The sequence below is a fragment of the Gouania willdenowi genome, chromosome 7, assembly GCF_900634775.1.
Source record: "Gouania willdenowi chromosome 7, fGouWil2.1, whole genome shotgun sequence".
Lineage (NCBI taxonomy): Eukaryota > Metazoa > Chordata > Actinopteri > Blenniiformes > Gobiesocidae > Gouania > Gouania willdenowi.
Window position 1 is genome coordinate 28,379,908 of NC_041050.1, and position 25,608 is coordinate 28,405,515.

The following is a 25,608-nucleotide window of genomic DNA, read 5'->3' on the forward strand; positions in this document are numbered from 1 at the left end:
AGCTTTTAAACCCGTTTTAAACTTCGTAGTGTGTGTGTCTAATGACAATCAGTGATGAAGAAGATATATAAAAAGTGCATGTAGCGCATGTTGAGTCTCTAGCTGGGTTTCCATTACCCTTGGAAATACGCAAAATCTAAATAGCGCAATAAAAACTGGTGATGGAAACACCTGAATTTCGAGAAAAACTCTCAAATATCGCAAAAAGGTTTTGACTCTTTCATGAGGAGGATTTTCAGACGTTTCGATATTCAAATGTGTCGCAAAAGCGCCATGGAAGTCCTTTTTCGAAAATGCACGTCACAGAACGTGACGCACCTGGTCACATGACCACTTCTCTTTGAGAAAATATGACACGGTACGTGTAAACAGAAGGGGATACCGGGACATTTCTTAGCATTATACTTTAAAATTAGAAAGTGTCTACTTGTACGGTTGCCGTACAAACAACCCCCGGTTAACGAAGTACACGTACGTAGCGTTTAGGGTTCGGTTTAGTCAAAGTCAGGTGACCTAAACTGACCAATGACTGACTTATCACGTGACCTAAATTGGCCAAATAGGGGCGCTGCGTATGGATAGAATGTCGGTATATTGATACAGCAACCGTACGGATAGCCATTGCCTTTAAATTATTACTGCCACATTAGACATGAAACAACAAAGGAATGCAGAGTGTTAGAAGGAGGTTTGGAGCATCCATCTTTCTGCAGCGAAGTCTCACGAGATGGTATTTCATGGGAGTTACAAGGCTCCTGCCAAAAGCAATGTTCAATGGAAACACGTTCAAAGCGCAATTATACTTTGTCGACATTTAGAAATATTGCTTTTACTTTGCAAAAATTTGTAATGGAAACCGAGCTTCTGGCAAACTGGAAACATGTTAACAGCTAAAAAATGATAATGTGTATATCTTAAGGGATTGGTTTGAATTTGTGGTTCTAGGGTTAAAGGTTCAATTCTTCTCCATTGACTTTTTTAAATAAACAACAAAGACAGACCAGAGGGAGATAACAAACCCTTACACTGTGATGTAGCATTCCTACTCTCTGTCCCACTAAGTGACTGGAAATTAAACATCTCAGATTAATTTCTGCAAATGTTTCTCATACAATAATCAATAATTGCAGAATGCTGTTTTCACTGAGACTTCTGCACTCTTGAGATTCACAGAAATGACATTGATTTGATGTTGTGTGATAAAGTCGGTGGGTGTTGAATAGTGCTTGTGCGATCGATAACAATCAACATGTGACATTTAGCAGGAGACTTGTTGTGATTACATGTTCATTCATTAACCCGATTTCCTCAGAGAGAAGTGAGCGTGTGAGTGTGACTCCCTCGCCGTGCATCGCTCTGCTCGCCACCGCCCAGATCTCCAACTTACCTTTTTATTGTCACAGATCATCCTTAACTGGGAAGCATTTAAAACGTCATTGATCTTGATAATGACGTGCTGTAATATGACACTAACAGTCATATGAGATTCAGGAAGTCAAATTCCCAGGATGAATGAGTCGTAGCAGTTGAGTTATAATCCATCTAGCCGAGCGATGCTCCGGCACTGTTCCACACCAAGGAGCAGACAAATAAATAAAACCCATAAAGGTGACAAAGAAAATTGATACTTAACAATCATAGAGAGAAACAATCACCAGGAGACATTGGTGGGCAGCAGTTACCGGTGTGAAGGAAAAGGGATGAGAAGGTTAATAGGTCATTAAAAGAACACAGCCTTCTAAAGACGAGGTATAAAAGTTCAGAGTTTGACTTTAATCTGGACCAAAGCTTTGCATGTGGCTGAGATTAAACCTCCACGATCTTTATAATGTTGATCATTCAAAAGATGTCTGATTTTGTCATAATTGTGAATTTTATGTTTGTTCAAAATGCTCATGAGAGAGTAGATGTCAGACAATGATTAATTTTGCTGGTAAAAGTGACTTTTCTATACCCGCTTATCATAACCGTGACACCCTGGTCAGATGGTTCAAAAACACTAACAAAGACACTTACACCAGAGGACAACCTACATTTGTTTGTTTTCTTTGATTTGCGTCTTACTAACGTCTACTACGCATTTGCAGTTTTGCCAAAAGTGAAACAATATACAAATGAATTGTAAAATATTTCAATTGATTAAATTAATGAAAAAAAGCATTAAATTGTGACATTTTGAATTGGGCTAGTGCATGGTGGATTAGTGGTTAGCATGTCTGCTTCACAGAATGAACGTCCTGGGTTCAAGTCCTGCGGTGGACACTAGGGTCCTTTCTGTGTGGAGTTTGCATGTTTTCCCAAAGCTACATAGATTTTCTCCCTTTCCTCTTACAATCAAAAAACTAGGACTGTGAGATTTAGTCCCACACTTATTATTTCAGTAATATTGTATTCTTGTATATCTTAAGTTACGAATTATTAGTTAGTCAGTTTTTTTCAATTCTGTTTAGTACTTTTTGTGTATTTCTAGAAGTCCAAACAGAGAAAAGCAATAGTGAAAACTGTCTAATCAAGAAATGGGGGGTGGTATTTGCAGTCTTTCTTCTTCTCACTCCTTTTTGAGCAAACATATTATTGCAATTATAAGTGTACGTGTATCATATATATTATTTTAAACATTTCTGATTGTTTTTCTCCGTTGAATTTTCCTTGTACAAAAAAATTATTTTGTTGTTGTTCCTTTCGGGAACAACAAATAATTGAAAAATGAAAGTGATTGGAGTCTTAAAATTGAAAACTGTGAAATTCAGTCCCACGCTCTCATTATTTCAGTAATCGGCTTCTACTTCTGTAAAACTGTCCTTCAATTAAATCTTTCCGTGAAGCTACATTCCTGTTGAGATGACGTTTCCTTCTTCCATATATTAACTGCCGTCTGTCTGTTTTCATATCATCAGTTAAACTGAAGATATCAATGTTTGACTATTAATGTTGTTTAGTTAGTTAAGGTTGTTTGTCTGTGTGTTGCCCTACGATGGACTGGCGCTCTATACCCCTCCATTACGCGTTATATGAAAGCTGGAGATAGACACCAGCAGACCCCCCACGACCCTGAAATGGATGGATGGATAAATTGTGCTATTTTTGTTTTATCAGAATTGGATTTTAAAACACAAGTTGACACAGAACTTAAGAGATACTTGATTAAATATTGATTGAAGCAATTGTTTTAATATAATAATAAATAAAGACACAAATCTACCTCCATATTTTTTTTTCCAATAACACTTAATTAAAATTTGCTAAGAGCTAATGGATTCTTAGTGCATTTCAAATTCATTGGTCTGCATTTACTACAATGTGTGTAAAGCATTTTGAAATTTGAATCAGATAATTGTTGTTCACTCCTATATTTTTAATGAGAACGTGCGGATTCCGTGTCTGCCACTGGTATCTCACAGGTGAAGCCCATCTTCCTGATTACCCTCATTATTAAGGAGTTTTTAAATATCAGAATGTCTCATACTTCTGTGTTCATTGTTTGCTTTCAGTAAATCTGGTTCTTTTGAGTTCTTTTGAGTATCCCAGTCCTGTTGGCCTTTTCTTTCTTTCTTTCTTTCTTTCTTTCTTTCTTTCTTTCTTTACTTTGGATCTTACTCCTGCTTGCCTGCCTCCACACCTCATCCTTTACAAACCTGACATACAGTACATTTTGTAAAGGTATCTTAAGTTAAGTATAGTGTTTTTTTTTTTCTTTTTGTAAAACAATAATCTATTGAATATTACAGATGAAATCAGTCAATTTGCATCATTGTCATATCAAACCAACATGCTAACTATAGCAGAATAAATGTAGCTTCAGTGTATGTGTTACAGATTGCACTGTAAAAAAAAAAAAAAAAAAATTTTACCATTCTACTACCATCCACAGGTGCCAGCATTTTCCCATTAAAGCCACAAAAAGAATTTAGAGAGCAATTTTTATATGATTTGGATCTAAAAAGACATTTTGAGATGAAAAGAGATTATATTTCATGAATGAAAATAAAGACCCAAAGACCAATCACAGACAAAGTTAGATGCAGCGCTACAAAATGCGACTGGGATAATTTTAAGGAATTTAGGATGCACTCATTTCCTGTGATAGTGGATGCTAAAATAAGAAGTCAGAGTTGAATAAAAGGGGGGTTTGCTGCTTTTCTAGAAGAACAGCAGCATGACGTCTGTCTTCATCATTAAGCAGTTTTTTTTTTTTTTCACTCAACTTAAGCCACCTCTTGATGCATGAGACATTTTTCAAGTCTTGCACCAAAATCAGTTTGACAACAGCTGCAAAAGGGACGGTCAAACATCTGTCACTGTAAAGCACACAATGCTAAAATTCTAAAATTAATGATAGACCGTAACCAAAGCCTGTTTCATGGCAGATAGGCTGGTGTCATTTATCACATCAAAGATCTCCTAAATGCAATGTCTAGAATTTTAAATACCCGTGTAAGGATTTTCAGCTCTACCTTCCCTTCTGGAAACAGATGCCATCAGACAGGGCAAAGGAGTCAAGTGAGTAAACAGGAAATAATGACTTTAGCTGCTAACTAGCAGGAAGCCAGCTCGACAACAACCGGCTAACTCAATGTTGACTTGCAAGTAGACTTGTCCCTCTTGTGGAGGGGCCCATGGGGGAGGCTTTTCGTGACCCCTGGGGATCCCCCTTGACCCCATCAACAGAATTACTGCACTCCAGTGTGTGATTTCTCCTGCCTTTTAGTATCTGTGCTTGTGGAACCAGAGGTAAAGGTCCCATTGAGCCTTGGCACCATTACAACCATAAATCACAAGGGCATAAGCAAGAATCTGAGGAATTTAACACTGTGGGCTTCTTCGTCTTCTTCACAATCCCCCTTCTCTTTCTAGCTCTTTGTAAGTGAACACATTTTTTTCCCTCTTCTCTCTTCTTTTTGCCTTTTATTACTCCCCTCCTAAATAACCAAGCTGTCCTCGCCTCTTCTGCAGATGTGGTGTAAACTATATTTGATTCAAAATCTTCTCAGAGTTATAGCTGCTATACTGCTCCCCTGATGCTAAAAAAGACCAGTTGCAAATACTGTCAAATATTTACTGAACGACAGTTGATCCACAGACTGATTAAATGATGAATTAGGAGCGGGAAGTCATTCTATCCAGCATCACTGGGGGATCAGCTTCCTTTTTACATTCCCTGTTGCATATCCTGTCAGTAGTCGTCAGTGACAGCTCATTTACAGTAAGGTACCAGATATAAAACTGTCAGCATGCGCCAAATTTGTGGGCAGTTTTGTTTGGAATACGGATATGAATTCTAACATTATCAAGTGCAAGGGAAGACTTGCTCCTTCGTCTTGTCAAACTGTTGTTAATCTCAGATGGGCACAAGTGTCGAGACCCAGCAGAACATGTCAGAAAAGTGGGTCATCACTCTTTCATTGGTTGAGAATCCTGATTTGTGAAACCACATGTTTAAGGCAGTAAGAAACAGAATCCTTGAACATTGGCTCCAGAGGGGAAAGTCATGAATTACAAGTACTCACGTTACTGTAATTCAGTTGCTTTCATGGGTACTTGTACTTTTTTCAGTATATTTCTTAAGCAGTAATTTTATTGTACTTAAGTACGTTTTAAAAGACATGAAGTAATGTGTTGCATTTCTACACCCAAACGTTACTGAGTATATTCTTTCTTTAGTGATTTTTTTTTTCCGTTTCATGGCACATTGAACATAATCCATATGTTCTTAGTCGTGCCATTTCTGATCAACGCAGGCACTTTCCTCGGTTCAGGTTGGGGTTTATTACGCTGTTACCTACATTGCACTGTTTTAGAGTTCATAGCATGATCTTTTTTTTTTATTTTGAATTGAATTCATTGGTATTTTTTTTTATTTTTAATAAGAATTTGCTTCATTTGGTTTTAAATCATGTTTATTTTATGTTCATGTCCATGTGTTTACTATGTCCATGTCTGTATCTTTTATTGTAATTTTCTTAAATGTTTGAGGACTACGGACATAAAGTAGCTCATGGCTATTAGTATTGTATTGTACAGGCATTCATTAATGTCCACTGTCCTCTCCAAATAAACGAATAAAGTAAAGTAAAGTAATTGTACGTTTTGACAAACCTTTTATTTTATACAGATGCCTTTGAGGAAAACAAATAAAGTTCCAATTGTTCAAGATTGGTCTATTCCTTTTTAAGTTTATACATGAGATGTTTACTGTATACAAGGGAACCATGGCAAGATTTATTACCAAAAATAAATGTGCGGGGTGAAAGTAGTCATTTTTACTTTGAGTACAATTTGATTGAGCTACTTTTTACGTGTACTTAAGTATTTTATGTTTGACTTAATAGTAAAATTTCATTCAAGTTGAGTACTTCTACTTGAGTATAGGATGTATCAGTACTCTTTAAACCTCTGACTGGCTCTTAGGGTGATGTGAAATGAGGGTTGATGGTATGTTGGAAGGACTTCTGTGCCACACAAGAAATGTGAGAGGGAAGGCGAAGACAGGAGATCTTGTCATGGTGCCCATTGGGTTTAGACCTTGTGGTTGGAAAGCTGGAAAAGCTGTCTTGTCTCAGTGATTAATGGTGGGGAACTCAGAGGCAGAAGCCAGGGAGAGGCTTGTGTGCAACTTAAACGCACAACAGCTTTTAATGAATCTAAAGCAGCTCTTGATTGGATTACAAATTCTTTAGAGTTTTCCTATTTGTAATCCAATCCTGGAATCTTTAATCATAAAACAAGGCTTAAAAAAAGTACTTTTAATCAGTGACGGGGTAAACATTGCACAAGATCCACATTTTTTTTCCCAAATGTATTTATTGTGTTCGTACAGTATGTGATGCTTCACATAACCAACAGATAACAAAGACTTTTTATTGGATTTACCAAACTATAAGACCTTCAGATTCAACATTACAATGTCTTTTTCCCCAATTCAAATTTTCATCAACCAACTGTTTAACAAATATTAATTTTTGATTCATTATTAGTATTATTTTTTATTTTTTTGTGGCTTGATGTAATACTATTTTAATCAAGTATTTAGCCACAATCAGACAAACCAGGGGAAGTAAAAAGTCATACCCTTATGCATCAAACATGCAGCAATGTAAATGTTACACACATATACAAATTTACAGCTGAAAGCAACATGTAATTAAAAAGTGTTGTTGAGTCCATGCTTTGTATGTCCAATATGTTTAATTAAAACACTCCTATGAATGATGACAGGGGTTTCAGCCGTGCAATGCTAATCAGACATCCTCCAGTCATAAGTGACTCTAGATTTATCATTGAGTTTTTGATGAGCACAGAAGGGATGGCAAATATGGGACTCTAGGGCCAGTTTGAAATGCCAGCATGATGATGATTATCTACGCCCATGCAGGAGGGCGATGGACCGTTTTCAAGAGATGGAAGTATGCAATTTAGATGGGGCAGGTCTGCAGGGTGAACACTACTGTCACTAAAGGAGCCAAGTAAAGAGGACAGGGAGAAATCATTCATCATATACAAGTCTGAGGAGGACGCCGGGGAAAAACACGAGGCTGTTCTGGTAATACTGGGGTGCAAACTGGACTGGCTGCTGCAGGGAGGCAACTGGGACCACCGTACTCCCATCCCAAGCTTGTGTTCTTTCTTGTACCTCATTCGGCGGTTCTGAAACCAGATCTTGACCTGATTATCTGTGAGCTTCAGCCAGGCTGCCATCTCCATCCTGCGAGTACGACCCAGGTAAGGGTTAAAGTGAAACTCCTTCTCGAGCTCCAGCAGCTGGTTCTTGGTAAAAGCTGTCCTCTCCTTTCTTTGCCTTCCTCTGTCTGACGGAGCAGCGCTGACTGATGACAGAGGAGGGACATAAAGAAGAGAGAGCATTAAAAGAAGTACCACACTTCTAACTCTCCCGTCCTGTCCTGCAACCATCACAGAGAAACCTCCAAATGCCACTAAGGCCTGTGTCAGAGATCAGCCAATCAACCTGAGACCAAGCAGAACCCCTCAGCTCTTCCCTCCCATTCAGTCATGCTTGAGACGCTGAACAAGACTGGCTGTCTACTTGGTCATGTGTTTGGGGAAAGTTACCTCTGGAAAAAGCAGTTTGGGGCAAAACATCCGACGCCACTACTGCTGCCTGACAGGCCGCATTAATCAGAGCTACACACAGAAGCAGGCCTGTCAAGTCCCTGTCCCAGTCACTTAAAAGGTATCCTGGGACCACCGCTGGAAATAACTACCTACAGGGATTCACTCTGACACGTATATGAGCAATACTTAGACCCCCATGATAACAATGTGACACACATGGGTTAATGGGTATTTAATAAGACCTACAGTGACCTTTGAAAGCTATGCCTTTGAAAAGACTGAGACTTGCTGTGTTTGATGCAACTATACTGTGACTTTCAAAACAGGGTTGTGTTTACCTCTCTATGTATAATAAAAAATAATGAGAGTTTATGCACTCATGAAATCTGATATAGGGGAAAGCCAGTATGAAAGTAACACTTTCATGTCAAGCTGTCCCACCACCCCAACCAAGCTCCAGTATCCCTTATATTTTAAAACATGTGTACAAGAAATCTAAAATATCCACTTGTCAACCACTTACTGAACACAATTGAGTAATTAGAACCTGGTATGCTGACCTTTATTAATATTGAAATGCTGTGAATGTTCCTACTAGGGCTGGACCAAAACTCATATCTCAATATTTTTTCTCAAAATGCCAATACACGAGATAAATCTTGATAATTTTATTTCAAATGAAGTTTCTCGGTTAAATTTGCTGATGAAAAATGCCACGCAGAGACATTTATTAACAAACAGCTGCACAATATGTGCCACTTTTGGCTTTTTCACCTGTGTGAGTGAGTTCCATCTCTCTTCTTGGTTGTTTCCAGGTTTGGTCCCACTGTCGGCACTAATCTTGCGAGAACTGCCACCAAGGCCACTTCAGGTGGCATTTCTCACGAGGGTAGTGCCAGCTTTCAGTTTAGAGAGGCAGAGGAATGTTTTAATTTATTTCTCTTTTAATTATTACTACATTATAATACGGGATAAAACTAATAGGGGAGGACGGCGGGAAAGAGGGATAAAATACAGGAGTTTCCCGGCCAAAATGGAATTACTTTAGTGAACTACTTGATATTGGCAGTACATGCCATTACAGGGATACTTGACAATGCTTTACTTGAAGTTTTATACATAAGGCTGACATTACGCTGTCATTATCTGTTGTTTGCATGAAAAACGTGTCATAAAGGCTGTCATTAAGTGTTGTTCGCTAAATTATAACACCTTTGGAGCTATGTTGGCATTTTTGGGGTTTGCTGGTGCTCTAGTGGGGTTAGGGTTACTGTTAGGGTTAGGGTAACAAACAACACTTAATGACAGCCTTCATGACACCTTATTCATGCTAATGACGGGTGTCATGTCATGATAATGACAGCGTAATGTCAGCCTTTATGTATAAAACTTCAAGCGTTACCAGTTTTAGACAAGCATTATTTTAAAAGATAACATCACACATAATTACATGTGAAGTCCCAGTCAATACTAGGTGCTAATAAGCCAAATCTTATTTAAATTGTTCATTGCTTAAATTGTGAAAAAAGCAACAATAAAATAACATTGACTGTTTTCTTTTTTTTTTTTTTTTAATTATTTTTGTTTTATTTGTTTATGTATTTATTTATTAATTAATTTCAACATGCTTCTCAAAAGAAAATTATTTTCAACATTTCAAATAAATGAAAAATGCAGCCTCATTACTCATGACAATAACAAGAGGATTGTTTCCTTGTGAAAGACTATTTTCCACTGAATTTTATTCACCAGCAGCAAAAAAGTTTTTTTTTTTTCTTGCCGGGTCAGGAGAGCTTTGCATGTTTGAGTTTAGTTCAATGTTCCTCAATTATGTTCCCCTTGCATCTGCCCCACGATGCAACCCATAAATGTATTGTGTCTTTGTAATAAAAATATTAAAAATGAAGTGCTTGCGTGCTTTACGTGTTGATGTCATGAAAGACATAACAATTTGGTTGGGTCTGATATAATTTCCTAGGATACTTTTGTCCTGGGTTACTTTCATACCGGCTCGTCCTGTCAGATATAAAGTAAACATTAAGTTAATAATTAGTAAAAGAGAAATACTGTCTAAAAAATTTGAGTTTTAAACATGTGATGCATCCTTACACAGCAGCGTCCCTGCATTCACTGCTGCTTTGACTAAGTTGCTGTTGTGCTATACTGAAATTAAATATTAGTGATATTAATAGTGCAGTAACACATACTCTCATTCATACACTAAGAAGAAGGAGCTCTTACATCTGATTCATAATGCATTAGACATGTTATCTCAGGTGACTTTTTAGAGCTGTCTAATATATGAGCTATGCAAGAGTTTAATGAAATGAAGTATTTTCCTTCCTATGCAAAACATTGTTCTGGCCCTGGTTAATGATGTTTACAGTTTATGATATACCAATTTTTTTTAATGAATTATTGAAATATATAAGTGCTTGACATACAAATTGTTTAAAAAAAAAAAACACACAAAGTGAAAATTTTGAAGAAAAAAATTTGAAGCTTCCTATTCATGTTTGTTTAGAATACATTTTTGTCAGTCACAGGCCAATCTGACTGTTAGCATTGGCTGTACACAAAAATGCTTGGGAGCGAATACTTGGTTCAACACAAAATGCAAAAACCTTTCAGATGAAAAACAATAACAATAAAACAGTCTGTTTCTCATGTTAAAATTACAACTTTTTGGAATCTATGTTTTGGTTTTTATGTTCATGTATTTAACTTTTATTTTGACATTGTATAGTTTGACGATGTTCGATCAACTTTGGGATAATTTGACTGCATTAAAATACATTTCGAAGGATGAGGGTTTTTTCCATTCTCCAAAAAAATATGTTTGATTTAGTTTTTTTGGGTTTTTTTACATTTATAACTAGACATTATGGGCAAATAACTTTTGTCCCAGCACTAATCCTTGGGGTACCCCACACTCTCAATAAAATGAAGCTTTCTCCAAAATAACTCACCCTGGCAAAACAGTGCATCTCAACATTTTTTTTTTTTTTAGTTTTTCTTTGCTAATCTTTATGTTTAAATGCCTTATTTAAGGATTCATTAAAACACTAATATATTCCCTAGTATATGTTGCAGTTTAAATTATACATTATTTACCAATTACTGAGCAAATGTGCCTAATAATGAATGTAGCCCACAAATATATAGCACACGTGTTAAAGCTTTATAAATAGGCTACTTTAAAAATAACAAGGAGGAGATATAAAAGCCAGTTACCAGAGTGCTGTGAGACAGTTGTCCGGGATTTCATCCAGGGAAAGATGACTCCTGAGCGGCAGATGGTGAGGAGGCTGCAACTCCTGCTCTGGATGTCCAGCTCGTCCTTGGCATGGCAGTGAACCACAGGCCCAAGTGGGCACTCAACCTCTTCATCTGGGCTCAACCTGAAATTCACACCAGCAAAGAAGGTCATAGCTTCTTCTTGGCCCCCACCTTCTTTTCCCTCATTGTATAGGTCTGGCATTTGTCCAGCACTCTTTGCAAAACTGTTGCCATGCAGCTGCAAAGGCAGGGTGATGGTCGACTGTCGGGTGTCCATGGATTCAGCTCATCAAATAAAAACATGCACAAGTCCCTTTGCAGTGTAAAAAAAAGATTAGGGGGGGGGGGGGGGGGGGCGTTTATCTTTGATAATAAGCGTTCACAATTAATCTGGGAGGATATAGTGACGAAGGAAGTAACACTTGGAGTAACCATGTGGAAACATATGAATAATATTTACCATAGGGGTGTCGTAGTCACGTGGAACCGTCCTCCAATGAGCTCTGAGCTTCTTGTAAAGTATTCCGCCGGAAACTTGGTGCGCCTGAAGAAGCGTCTGCCATATTTCCTCAGACATTTCCATGAGCAGCCTGCCTTTCTTTACCTAGAGAAGAAGGGGAAAAAACACACACACAGCGGAATATGAATTATCGCCAGGAGCGGAGAGATCCACGTTAGAGAGAGAATAGTTGTGGGTTGTGCAGAGAAAGAGGGAAAAGGGAAAAGGTCCAGATGAACGTTTATGGCGAGGAGCGTCTCTTTTAAACATTGAGCGCAGGTTTGGGATCAAATTAAAACTGTATTTAAAGGACGCATTTATTTGGAGAAAAACGAGACTCTCTGTTGCAAATATCAATTTTTTGAAGGATTTGGGATTGTTTTGATGCGTGTTACAGTTTCGATGTTTATTTTTATTAGGCATGTAGAAGTAATTGTGTACATGCATTAAGGTGACACTTTTTGCTATTGTAAGATTCAATATTTCCTATGATTATTTATTTATTCTTAATATATCATATATTGCATTATTTTAAAAAAAATAATTGAACAAATATAGCATTTATTTTATCTAGCATATTAAAAGTTCGTCTTTTTTTTTTTTTTTTTTTACATATATACATTATATAATTCGGTTGTACAGTATAACGAAATCAAAAGGGAAATCGAAAAAATCCCAGCATCTGTTTCCTACTGTCCTCACCAGCAGGATTCACTGGGAGTGGTCAAACAAAGCATGACAGTCATTGCCACACAAAGACAAAGGAGGAACTCATTAGTCTTTCTTTCCTATACGGGATGATCCAAATCATTTGCATTAATCCGCCATCACCAACAGCATCCAGTGCTCAGATTGCAGAGAAAGATAATAATAAATAAAATATGAACCATGCAACTTATTTTAAGATTTTGTATCAAAAGTATAAATTTTCCCTTCTTAAAAATCAAGCAGCTGGGTTTTAAATGAGGAAAATATCAACAGCACATATTAGAATATTTTAAAAGAAAAAGAAGACCTAAATGTTCCCCCCATAACAACACAAATGTTTGCACGTTTTTGGATCGGAATCCATCTTGTTTGAGCCAGGCTTTAGGTTCTTCTCTGGTGTTTCGCGACAACAAAGCTGTCGAGAGAAACCTCTGTAGATGTCTCAGAGGTGATGGATTATGCACTCAGGGTTGCATAGCTCGGGAAAGAGAGAATCCCCCACCCCCCACTCCTCGATTCACTCCTCCTGCCTCTAGCCGAGGCTTTACCTGAACCCCCACAGTGGAGACAGTATCCTTAGATTTATTCATTTTATTGATACAAGAGGTATTTTATGACTGGGCGAGGACATAAGTCAACTACTTTAACCTGCCATTTAATAACCCATCGGCTTCACCTTTAAACATGAAATGACCTTAATTTGGCAGTGGTTTCACTTTCAAATAATACAGAGAAAAGAGCAAATTAATTATTTTTGAAAAAAATGGTTGCAGGTCTTTTTTTTAATTATTATTTATTCATTTGGGTAAAGCTTTACTTTAAAGCACCTACTTTTTCTGCATGTTAGCTAGAAATTATTATTATTATTATTATTATTATTATTATTATTATTATTATTATTATTATTATTATTATTATTATTATTGATGCTTTCAATTAACAAGCTATACAGTAATAATAAGTAATATTTGCTTTTTATTACTTAATATTTTTTTGAGGATTTGGTCCTTTCTGTATGGAGTTTGCATGTTCTCCCCATTATTATTATTATTATTATTATTATTATTATTATTATTATTATTATTATTATTATTATTATTATTATTATTATTATCATCATTAGTGCATCATTAATCAATTCCTATACTCAAGTTGTATTATTGTTAATTTTTTATTTATTTATTTATTTGTGGACACTTTTATCCTTTCTGTATGGAGTTTGCATGTTCTCCCCATACTTGCCTGGTTTTCTCTGTGTACTTTCTAGTCTCCTCCCACCATCAGAAACATCTAAGTGAATAGTGTATTTGTCTTTTGGTCTGTCCATGTTTGCTCTGTGATGGACTGGCGCCCTGTCCAGGGTGTACACCCGCCTATAGTGCTGCAGAGGACAAGGGACAGGATGCGCTCTCCATTACATTATATTCATTAATGACTGACTGAAATAATGAATAATATTAAAATTATAATTGCTATATTTTATTATTTGAATAGTGGATATTTGAGTGGGAGGCTGACACGGGCAGAAAGTAATTAAATTTCGTTTGTTTTCCCTAACTTACACCCTTGAACACACTCTGAATTGGAGATAGGATCTGTGATATACTGGCTCAGCAAGACCATAATTTAGCTCCTCCGTGAACTCTGTTTGAACCGCCTCTGCGGTAATAAATCATTTTTTCTCTCACACACAAAAGCGCGCCGGTCGCTCTGGGTGTCAACCCTTTTACAATTCCTCCTTACCTTCTGCGCTCTCTCGCCCGCTGACACAAACAACAAAGAAAATTGTCGATATGCTTGTATTTATTTCTTTTTTCCTATAGCAAAACAAACGCGCGGTTTTCATCACAGACACCGCTGCAGCTCTGCGCAAAGACGCTCCCGCCTCACAATTGCATGTTTTATCCACTTTTTAAAATGTGTGTGTATATATCCTATTAGATACATGTATTTTACATCTAATAGTGGGTGTTGGAGAGGCTAACGAAGAGTTTGGAGAATTCCATGTGTTTGCAGGGGACAGTGGCTCTGCAGATAAGAGGAGGCAGAGCTTTAATGGGCAGAGGATGCTGTCGGTTAAAACGGTGCATACAAATGGAGCTGTCTTGGCAGAGCAAGCACAAGATTTATGGGCCCGGTGCCCTATATCGCTGTAAACAACGTAGAGTGAAATGAAAGGACTAGAGTTTGCAGGCTGCGCTTCATAAGTGAGGAAAAGACACATATTGTCAATTTCCACATCATGTCCACGCTTTTGTTTTAGTGCGTGGATCAAGGCGGAATAAGAATTTCAGCCATGTGCTGTAAATCCTGAACTGGCTAAGAGAGGAGGAAAAATGAGCCAATGAAGTATTACCCATTGTTAAGGTCAAAATGCTTTTATTTTAAAAAGGACGCAATGATGTTTTTACTTTCAAAATGACCTCTTATTTCAACTATTTATTATTTACTACTGAAAGTTTGTTGTTTCGTTTCCTCATATGTTGAAGTCAGATGTTCACTTTTAGTTCTCCAAAATAACAACTAAAAACAGATAATTATTTCTATGAAAACCTAGCAACAAAAAATTTGCATTATGAAAATATTGGATGTTTGCAGAAGAAGGATTTTTAATAAAGCAAACTGATAAAGAACAAGAAAAAAAAACTTAGTGAAAACGACTTTAATAATGTATCATTGCTAAGGATATTATTACATGTGGCAACATCTTAAAACTGTCATAAAAATTTAAAAATTAATAAAGAAAAAAGAAAAAGTATCACATTCTTTTAGGATATTTTTTAATTTTTTTAATTTATTTTATTTTATTTTTAGTTTGTATTACTTTTGTTTAAATTAAGTTATTTTTCCAAATAGGAAAAATACTAACGATTGGCCAAAGCTGGGTAAATCTTGAACAGAGAGTTATAGTCTCAATAAATCGTTGTCTTGATTAAATGCATGCAGTCTAAATCTGTTTACTATGTTCATTTTGTTGTTGTTTCTGTTTTAGTTTATTCCCCCATTTGATTATTATTATTATTATTATTATTATTATTATTATTATTATTATTATTATTATTATTATTATTATTATTATTATTATTGTCTCTTGTGTCAAATTGGGCAGAGGGGTGCAGGTTCTGATCCCCCTGTTCATTGTTTCAAAAAAAATTCAAAAATGTTTCCATTTAATCCTGAGAAAGCATCTGGTCTTTAATGTGTGACTTCGGAACACATTGACTTTTGTTACAGACTCAAAACACTTAAAAAATAAATAAATAAATAAATAAATAAATAAATAAATAAATAAATAAATAAATACGTACACGTTCAACTGGTGAATGAGAATCATTCAGAGACCAAAACAAATGAAACAATGCATTTCACTTAACCTATATACATAACTGTATAGATCTATAGTCTGATGATCGCATAAGATCACGTGCACCAATGAAAAGTGAATAACATATAATCATAAGTCAATCCACTGATGTCTGGGCCCCTGGTGACACCTTGAAGAAGCAAATGACTGTCATTTCTAAGGTCCTCAACGATGCAGTAAATATGCTCATTAAATAATTCTCAGAAGGCGTTATCACGTTATTATGACATAAAGTGTACTTCTAAGTTTACCCTGACCATGATGTGGTGGAGTCTACAGTCTGATCCGAGCCGCTTTGTGCCACTACATCATTGGCACCTTTCTGATGGGAATTTAAAATCCACTGCATGTGCCTCTCCAATAACACACGCTCGCACACGCAGAGTCTGCTGCGTTTTCTCCCTTGGGTGAGCGGATGGGAGAGAGAGATTTACGGGTTTATGACACACCCACTGCTGGTCAATGTGAGACAGCCTCTGCGTCCCTGGAAAATAGCAGCGTGACCCCTGTTTCAACTCTCAGCCTTTACACACCAAGCAGCTGCCGTTTATGTGCCACAACAATACACACCGGCCTACAGAAGTGTAAAGAGTACTGATATATACTACTCAAGTAGAAGTACTGTTTCTCAATTCATTTTTTACAACAAGTAAGTCATACATAAAATACTCAAATAAAAGTAAAAAAGTAGCTCAATTAAATAGTACTCAAAGTAAAAGTTACTATACTTACCCCCAAGTTTATTTTTGGTAATATATTGAACCTATTTCCCCCCCACAAAGGCTGCATAAAATAAAGGTTTATCAAAACGTACAATTATTTTATTAAATCAAATAACACCAAAAAAAAAAAAAAAATCAACTCAAAATAAATACAAAAAATTCTCATGCTCGAAGTACAGCTAAATTTATGAAATCTAATATTGATAAAATTGCATTAGTCACAGGTATGTTAACTCACGAGTAAAGAATTAGGTTAAGTTAAGAATTATTTTTTTAAATAAAAATAAAAAAAGGTTAAACTGGCACGGTGCATGTTTACGTTTTGATTGTTGTCTGGTCATTTATTTTATTTTTTGTAGTTTCCCAATTGCTGTTGATCATTATAAAATGAAAAAAATGATAATTTACTCAGTAATGGTTTGGTGTAGAAATGTAACAAATTACTTTACTTCTTTTAAAATGCATACTTAAGTACAACTAAAATGACTGATTTACAAATATACCCAAAAAAGTACAAGTACCCATAAAAGCAAGTCAATTACAGTGAGTACTTGTAATCTATTACTTTCACCTCTGCTGGCTTATACTGCACCTTTCCCTGGGAACCAAAGTGCATGACTGAACACGCCTAAAAATCTTTTATAGGCTACTAAACATGCACGGTGACAACACTGCACCTCCAGCTTTACATTGAGGCTATACTCTATTACTCTACTCTACTCTACTCTACTCTACTCTACTCTACTCTACTCTACTCTACTCTACTCTACTCTACTCTACTCTACTCTACTCTGTGTAAAGTTTTCATAGCGCCTTCTCCTGAGGTGAAGTACATAAATCACAGCAACTCTCAGCGGTGCAATGTGAGCTGAAAATCATATATGAGGGCCTCATGTCAGACAAGGAACCGTCAACACTGAGGAATTCAAACCATGAGATTGAAAACGTGTTAAAATACATGCATATATAGGTGTTCCTGTAAGGAGCTGAGCATCACAAAAACCACTGCACTGAACTCAGAGCTGCCATGAACTGTACCTGCTGAGTGTAAATGTAATCTACTTTAAATATGGTACTATCAGCAGATGGATGTATAGGTCTATTATTTCAAATAAGGTTGATCTTCTGAAAGGTAAGACTCATACTTGAAAGGTTTATAATGATAAAGCTTTCAATGTTTTTTTTTTTTAAAGTCATATGTAACGAGTAGTGTCTGATTTAAAAAAAAATAAATTAAAAATTAAAAAAGGCTTTTTACAATGTTTTAAAATGTGCAGTTTTATGAAAAATACAAATGAATGTCACATATTGTTTTATTTTTTGATCCTCATAATAAATATAACTAAAATACCATTATACTTAAATCTTAAGTCAATCAATTATTTTCAAATCTTCCGCTACCACAACTTAAACAAGGGGAGCATCTTCCCCTCAGGAGTGTAACTTGATCCCTACCTGCAGCTTCTTTGCACTAAGATGATTTATAGAAGCACTGACACACACTGAGATTAGTTTGGCTTTGTGGTGCATATACTGTTTGTTTTAGAAGCCCTATCGTTACTTTCATCCACGCTAAATATGAAAGATATCACTGAGAAGTGCTGCAGTGCACGCTAAAGAATTTAAAACTTTAATTCATTTTAAGAAATTTGTGAATATCGGTATGTTCAGGATTGTTTAAACTGCTGTTATAGGGCTGGGCGATATAGACCAAAACTCATATCTCAATATTTTCTCAAAATAGCAAAAATACGATATAAATCTTGATAATTTTATTTCAAATGAAATCTGACCAGAAAGACAATTCTGTGTTGAATGTGATTATCCAAATGCCACACAGGCATATTTACTAACAAACAGCTGCACAATATGTGCCACACAGTCTTTTTCTCCTCTAAGGGACAGCACGTGTGAGTGAGTTTTGTAGTGTGGCTTGTTTAGGGGGGAAGTCTGGGTTAGGATAAACAGCACACTGAAATCCATCAAAGCGACTCCTATAACAAGTATTTTAAAACAAAACTTTAAAAATATCAATGTCAGCAAAATTCTAATTTTGAATGACACCAAAATAGAAAACTTGATATATCTTGAATCTCGATATATCACCCAGCTCTAACTGGAATACGTTTTACAGCTTTGGGAACTTTTAAAGTCACAATATAAAGGTTAGAAAATTGCCCATTTGTGTTAAATATGTTCAAAGATTTAAAAACTAAATAATAATGACAGTGTGAAATAATAAGTTTTAGAGAAGTGCACACCGTTTGTGCAAAGCCTGAATCACAATGACAAGGTGACCACAGGAAAGTCCAGTCAATGTGAGGAAATTTCAGAAAGACTGTTTGTGTTAGAGAAAAACTCAAGTTTCAACGTGTTTCTATCAGAGCACCATAAAGTTACAAGTGTTTCATTTGAAGCTGCAAGAAATATAAGTACAGTACAGTACAGTAGCTGAAAGCATATTTAAAATTAAATTAGCCACTTCACAATATTTAAACATAAGGGTGTTTTGTTTGCTCAAGGAAAATGTCTGATGCATTAGTGTTTCTGGGTATATCACAATATTTCTACCATCTAATTTGAATGTTGTCATACTTCTCACTCTGGTTTGGTGTAGTTTCCGCTGCCTGTTATTTTCTGCAGGTTAATGCTTATGCCTGAGGCTATAATGATCACATATAGTTTTGGTATTTAGAAGCTTCTTGACATGGACTCTTTTTTCTCAAATATCATTGATATTAGGACATTTTTTAGTATTTATTTCAACTTTATATTGGTTGTTGTATGGTTCAATAAAGGGATTTATGAAAAATGCGTTAATTGCAAGTTCTACATTTACTTCTTTATACATTGTTCAAAGGAAACATACATCTATATTCTTAGTAAAAATAAAAATATATGTAATGTATAGCTTATAATAATAATAATAATAATAATAATAATAATAATAATAATAATAATAATAATAATAATAATAATAATAATAATAATCAACAATGCAGTATTCATTCAGTAAATGCTCTCCAAGCAAAACAAGAAACATGGTATATTATAACATTGTGTACCATATTAAATAATATGAACTGAGTTCATATAAACCCAAAGCAAAAGTTTAATATTTGGCTTTAAATTGGTGTTTTACAGACGCAATTTACTTAGTATACAATCTTTATATTCTAACTTTTGATTTTAGAATATTTTTTCAAGTATCCCTAACCTTACGCATATGGTCTCCCAGGGGGCCCTGGACCCCAGTTTGAAAAAAGACCAAAGGACTGTCCACGAGTTCAACACTGCCCAGTGTGACTTTGTCCAAACAAAGAGATAAACACATTTAGAGATGCCCCGCCGCAGAAAAACCCACAAAGAAAGCCCAGGCCATGGGGGACCAGCGAGATACACGCACAGAGCCCGGGTCCGGGTCACAGGGTTGGAGAGGTCGGCCATCCAGACTGAAATAAGCCTAATGGGACAGAAAATGTGTCCTCGGTGTGAACTCGGCCTTCTCAAACCTCTCCTCCAAACTTCAATAAAGTACCTTTTCAGCTCCACGACATGGAGGCGACAGGGCCGGGGTTGGAGGGATGCTGCGACCATGGTGAGCACATTAATTTTTCTGATCTGTCCAACAACATAAAGGATCCAGGATTCATTTCTCAGCGCCGTCGCGGCTCCATTCTGTTGCCTCTCCAAAAGCAGCGTCCAGAAAAGCAGACCCTCACCTCTTTGTTTCGGCTCCAAACCCTCAGCTTTTAAAGCTCATTTTAAAACGTCAGTGAACTGAAGACTTGGAGGAACTTGGTTCATAATATTTGATGGCATCAAAACTTTGCTTGTTGCCAGAGTGGTTTTTCCAGAGCATACACACACAAAGCAGTGCAGTGGAAGATTGATGATGGAGAATACGTCTCCTCTTTGTGCTCTTTCGCCTCCCACAACGCAAGGTATTTCATAAGGCCTTTTCATGTCACAATTTTTATAATCTATCAAATCCTTTCGTGTCTAAAAAGGTCTACGTCTCTGAAAGAGATCTTTCTTCTAAGAATAAAAAAAAACATCATTGAGAAAACAAGGTTTGAGTTTAATTTATATCGTTTAAAAGGAAAAAAAAAAACGCTTGAAAAATTGATGGAAAAGTTGCAATTCTGCTTATTCTTTTTTTCTAGTTTGAGTCGAGTTGGTCCATAATGTTAATGGTTTTTTTGGCCTTCCTGCCAGACTAAAACCACACGATGACGTCGCACCGAGACGCACCAAGCGCTGTTTTTTGAAACGCGCTCCTCCTGCTACATGCTGCTGCTGCTACACGCCATGGATGCAAACTGGTCACCAGGGGTGAATGAGGGAATAAACAAGAGCCAGGAGTAAAAATGCAAAGTGCTTACAAAATCAAAAAAAGTCAACCAATGGTCAATAATGATAAATCCTAACGATGAGGCCATGCAGCCATAGCGCCATTAAGTCTGTAAAGGTCAAATCTCCCCATAATAATGAACCAACAGCAAACAAAGCATCGTAAATTATGTGCATATATAGCGGCTTTATTTTACGCGTTTGTTTCACATTGGAAGTATGTCGCTGGTGCGGTTCACTGAAAAAAAAAACCCATGGTATTTATTTCCTGTTATTAAAATAAATAAAACCACTATTAATAAATATTTGTTTACACGCAGATATGCTATAGGTTTTGTTTATAACAGATGCGTTTTGGGGTGGACTGAGGCCTAGGCTTTTCTGTAGATGGCTAATATGCTAGTAACACACGCACACACACACTCACACACACACACACACACACACACACACACACACACACACACACACACACACACACACACACACACACACACACACACACACACACACACACACACACAGTGCACATAGCAATTTCTAGCTACAGGATGGCTAAACCATCGATGCTTCCTCTGGTTTTTTTACGCACAAATCTACAACACATAACGATATCCTCCAATTTCCAAAAAAAATAAACCTGACCTTATACGAATAAATAAAAAATAAAAGTTGGACCAAGCGTATGTAAAACTAGTAGACACGCACTGTTTTTATTGACCAATATGAGAAGCACAAGAATACACTAAACTCCGTTTATTGCATTTCACAATAATCTGCTTGTAACGGTCTAAACACAACATCAACACCACAAAACTAAAAATACGGCTTAAAAATCCTGTATCTGAAATACACGAGGTAATTTCCACACGTTTTTATCCTTAAACACACAAGTTCAAGCTCATTGGTGTGTTCCAGTTTTTTTCTTCTTCTTCTTCTCCATAACAAAAATAACTATTATAGTGATTTATTTCCAGTGTGGTTTTGAAATAAATAGATTGTGCATTTCACCCTGGGCAACAAAGCAAATAACATTTTGATAAAATGTATATTTTTTTTCTACTTTTTTTTTTCCTTCATTCAAAACATTTCAATAAAAAAACATTTCAGTCGAAATTCAAATAAATTAAACCCTGTGTCACGTAGAAATAATTAACCGGTATTCGCAGTAATCCATGCTATATAACATGCATTTTATATAACTTTGGACTTAAAGGAAACCGCACAAGATAGCTACCAAAACCAAATATATAATTGTTCTATAAATAATCAGTCTTTTTTTCTACCCAATCCTGGTTGGTGGTGGTTTTATAACCTGGTAATATCCTCTCCGTGTTGTGCTCCGGTGAGTTCGTCTGCGGCCCCTGCAGTGTTAGTGGCCGAGGCAGCGGCTACAGCGCCGGCCGCAGAAACTGTGTTGGCCCCGGAGGACGAGGAAGAGGAGGATGACCTCACTTTGGTATTCGGGAGCCTGTGATCCTTTTTCCATTTCATTCTGCGGTTCTGAAACCAGATCTTAATCTGTCGCTCGGAGAGGACCAGGGTGTGCGCGATCTCGATGCGCCTCCGCCGAGTTAAATAGCGGTTATAGTGGAACTCCTTCTCCAATTCTAAGACCTGCTGCCGGGTGTAAGCTGTCCGAGACCGCTTGGGCTCCGTCCCGTTGTAAGCAGAGTTCACTGGAAAAGAGGCACAAGTGTGGGGAAAGGATGACAGAGAAAGGGAGGAAAAAAGGAGGGGTAAACAAGAATGGCCTCAGCTGAGATATGGCTGCAGAGATTTATTGCATATGAATGTTTGGCTGTTTAAGAAATTGAAATGGGAAGTTAAGAACTTCCCTGCATAACGAGAGGACACCCACATCTAACTATGGACTTAAATTATTAATGCAAGATTACAAAGCTCACTTTTCCCCCCTTTTTCACTTCTCCCCCTCTCTCTATGGCGCAATACATAACAGCAGAAGCCACATGGTGATACGGCTGCCCTGAGTATACCTCGGCTATAAAATTTATGGTGGGTGTAATTACCAATGCCGAGTCGTAAATCCGCCTCAATTGTGCCATTTCAAAGGCTTCCCTGCTATCGGAGCAGGGGCTGGCAACGAGATGGGAGTCAGAGGGACTGATAAAAAGGGGGAGAGCAGGGGAACATAAACACACAAGTTGCCTACCAGTGCTGACGTGAATTTTCTTCATCCACGGGTACACCACGGGCTGTTTGGAGGAGGCTGTGCTGTTGGGATGCTCCGGGGTGGCTTGGTTGCAGGCAGACGTGGCGGTCGGTGGGGTCGCGGGGGACATGGACAACTGTGGGGTTTCACAGGAGGCAGGCTGTCCCTTCCCTGGCAGTAGGTGCGCAGAGTGGGCTATTCCATGTCCCCGTGCAGGCGTGTCAGGATCAGGGATGCTTGCACAGTTATACTGGGCGCGCTCTTGGTAGGTCGCCCGCGGTGGAGGATATAACTCCTGGTGGTGATGCTGGTAGCCAGTGTCCCTTGCGCGGCTGTAATATTCTGGACTATGTTCAGGGATGTAGCTATTTTGCGAATATTCCTCGCATGGAGGAAATTTCGGATCAATGTAGTTAGACTCCATCAAATACGAGCTCATGATCATTAATTTCTGGAGTGGAAAATAATTTTTCTAGCTTTGTCGTTTTTCTGCTCCATAAAGCCCTCCTACTTGCGAGCAGCCCTGTAAAGTTACTTTTACCACGTGACCCAGTGGCCCAATAGCAGGGTGAGAGGAAGTTCCCGGATAAGGAACCAGAGGTATTTAGCATACCTACAGTCGCCATTGTGGGCACAACATCTCCCTTTCTCTGCTTTCTTTCTCATTCTCTCTCTACCTCCCTCTCTTTCTCTCTCCCACTCTCTCTCCCTCTCTCTCATCCTCCCCCTCTCTCTGGTCCTGTTACCAAGGTAATTGATCTTGGGGACAAAACTAGTAGCTATAGTTGCTGACCAAGGAAAAAATAAAACAGGCAAAAACACACAGTCTCAATTATTCAAAAAGGACAATGGGCTGGTTCGCTGACGATAAGATGCAACAACAGCAAACAATCATTTTGTTCGTTTGCACGCCTTATGTAAAGGTTATCAGCTAATTAATGATGGCACATTCTTTACCGAGAGCCTCTCAGCTGTGAAACACATTACAGCCACTTAAGAATCAGTGCTGCATCTCCTATTTAAAAAAAAAAAAAAAAAGAGGGATACACTTACAGCAGTTTTATATCAGAGTTAATCTCATCCTGCTTTCACCTCACATTGCAAAACCCATCATCTCAAGTTTAACAATGTGATTTAAAAGAAATGCGTTTGACATATTTACTCCATATCAGAATCAGTTTTATTGTCAAGTAGAGTTTTTAGACAATACAAGTCATTTTACTTGGTGGATGGTGGAAAAATAATAGTAATAAGAATAAGAATATTGATGAAGGATGAATATAAATATGAAGATATATACAAGTATAGTGCATATTCCACATGTTTTGTTTTTGTATTGTATTATATCAAAATATCACATTTGAGAATGGTATCATATAGCACATCATAAATGTAGTATTTAGACAATACAAGGAACAAAAATAAACAAAAATAAACCAGAAACAATATAATAATAATAATAATAATAATAATAATAATAATAATAATAATAATAATAATAATAATAATAATAATAATAATAATAATGAAGGAGGAATACAAATATGAAGGATTCATATAAATATAAACATATATACAAGTAGTGCATATTCCTGCATGTTTTGTTTAGCTGTTTGATTGAATTATATCAAACTGTCAAATTTGACTTAATGGTATGATATAGCACATCACAAATGTTGCTATTTTCAATATTTAGTCTTTTTTTTATTGTACATCTTTCCATGTTACACTTGTTTCTCATGCCAATAAAGCAGTTTTGAATTGAATGTAGGTATATGTATATGTAAAGTCAAAGTATACACTTTATGAATGAATGAGATATGATTTGCATCAAACTGTGGGAATCACTGCTGGTGGAGGAGGAGTGGCTGCAGGGTTTGAACACAAGCCTGATCATTTATAATGTGAGTGAAAAGTGGACAGAGACACTGGATGTCTGGACAAAAGCCTTCACAGAAGGCTGGTCTAGTTAATGATTTTATGTCCTGTGTCATTTATTGTAAACATCAATAGAAGTATCATTTTAATTAGAAAAAAAGAATAGAAAAAAAAGTAGATTTTGGGGATTAAAAATATGTAAATACAAAGCTGTTAAGGTTGTAGCATGATTTTGGAAATATGAATACAACAACTAAATAAAATATTGTATTAATGTTGTCGTACATAAACAAAAAAAAAATGTTATATCCTTTTCTTAAGGACATAATAACCTACTTTCTATAGGTTTGAGCTGAAAAACAGATCCTGCAGGATATCAACAAGGAGCAGCGTGGTGTGAAAGACCTGACAGCCCTTTGGAGCAGCACAAAACCACAGGAATATGATGCCACAGGCTAAAAGGAGTACAAGCCCTGATGGTCTGCTGACTCAACTACAGAAGTTTTTACAATATATGTTAGGCAATGTATCAAGCTCAAAGGCTTGTGCTAGGGGGGAAAAA

General features: G+C 36.8%; 2 protein-coding genes and 1 long non-coding RNA gene across 4 annotated transcripts in view; all 3 read right to left on the reverse strand.

The window, feature by feature from the left end:
* Positions 1 to 6,986: 6,986 nt before the first annotated feature.
* Positions 6,987 to 11,626, reverse strand: LOC114466907 (homeobox protein Hox-B7-like). Its single transcript, XM_028452778.1, has 2 exons — positions 11,305 to 11,626; positions 6,987 to 7,823 (listed from the first exon to the last, which is right to left on the reverse strand). The coding sequence occupies exons 1-2, from the start codon at positions 11,624 to 11,626 to the stop codon at positions 7,321 to 7,323; spliced, it is 825 nt and encodes a 274-aa protein (XP_028308579.1). The 3' UTR covers positions 6,987 to 7,320.
* Positions 11,627 to 11,814: 188 nt separating this feature from the next.
* The window catches only part of LOC114466913 (uncharacterized), a 32,854-nt gene continuing 19,060 nt past the window's right edge, over positions 11,815 to 25,608 (reverse strand). For both annotated transcript variants that reach the window (XR_003674481.1, XR_003674480.1), the window contains exon 3: positions 11,815 to 11,953. This is a non-coding gene — a long non-coding RNA (uncharacterized LOC114466913). The remainder of the gene's footprint in view (positions 11,954 to 25,608) is intronic.
* LOC114466908 (homeobox protein Hox-C4a) lies at positions 21,704 to 24,390 on the reverse strand. The gene is made up of 2 exons (XM_028452779.1): positions 23,169 to 24,390; positions 21,704 to 22,674 (listed from the first exon to the last, which is right to left on the reverse strand). Exons 1-2 carry the CDS (start codon positions 23,611 to 23,613, stop codon positions 22,304 to 22,306), a joined length of 816 nt encoding a protein of 271 aa, XP_028308580.1. The 5' UTR covers positions 23,614 to 24,390; the 3' UTR covers positions 21,704 to 22,303.

Coding starts and splice junctions, on each gene's coding strand:
- LOC114466908 (XM_028452779.1), bottom strand. CDS start 23,613: ATGATCATGAGCTCGTATTTGATGGAGTCTAACTACATTGATCCGAAA. Junction 22,675..23,168: donor GAAAATTCACGTCAGCACTG/GTAGGCAACTTG, acceptor CCTCTTTTCCAG/TGAACTCTGCTTACAACGGG.
- LOC114466907 (XM_028452778.1), bottom strand. CDS start 11,626: ATGGACACCCGACAGTCGACCATCACCCTGCCTTTGCAGCTGCATGGC. Junction 7,824..11,304: donor AACTGTCTCACAGCACTCTG/GTAACTGGCTTT, acceptor CTCTGTCATCAG/TCAGCGCTGCTCCGTCAGAC.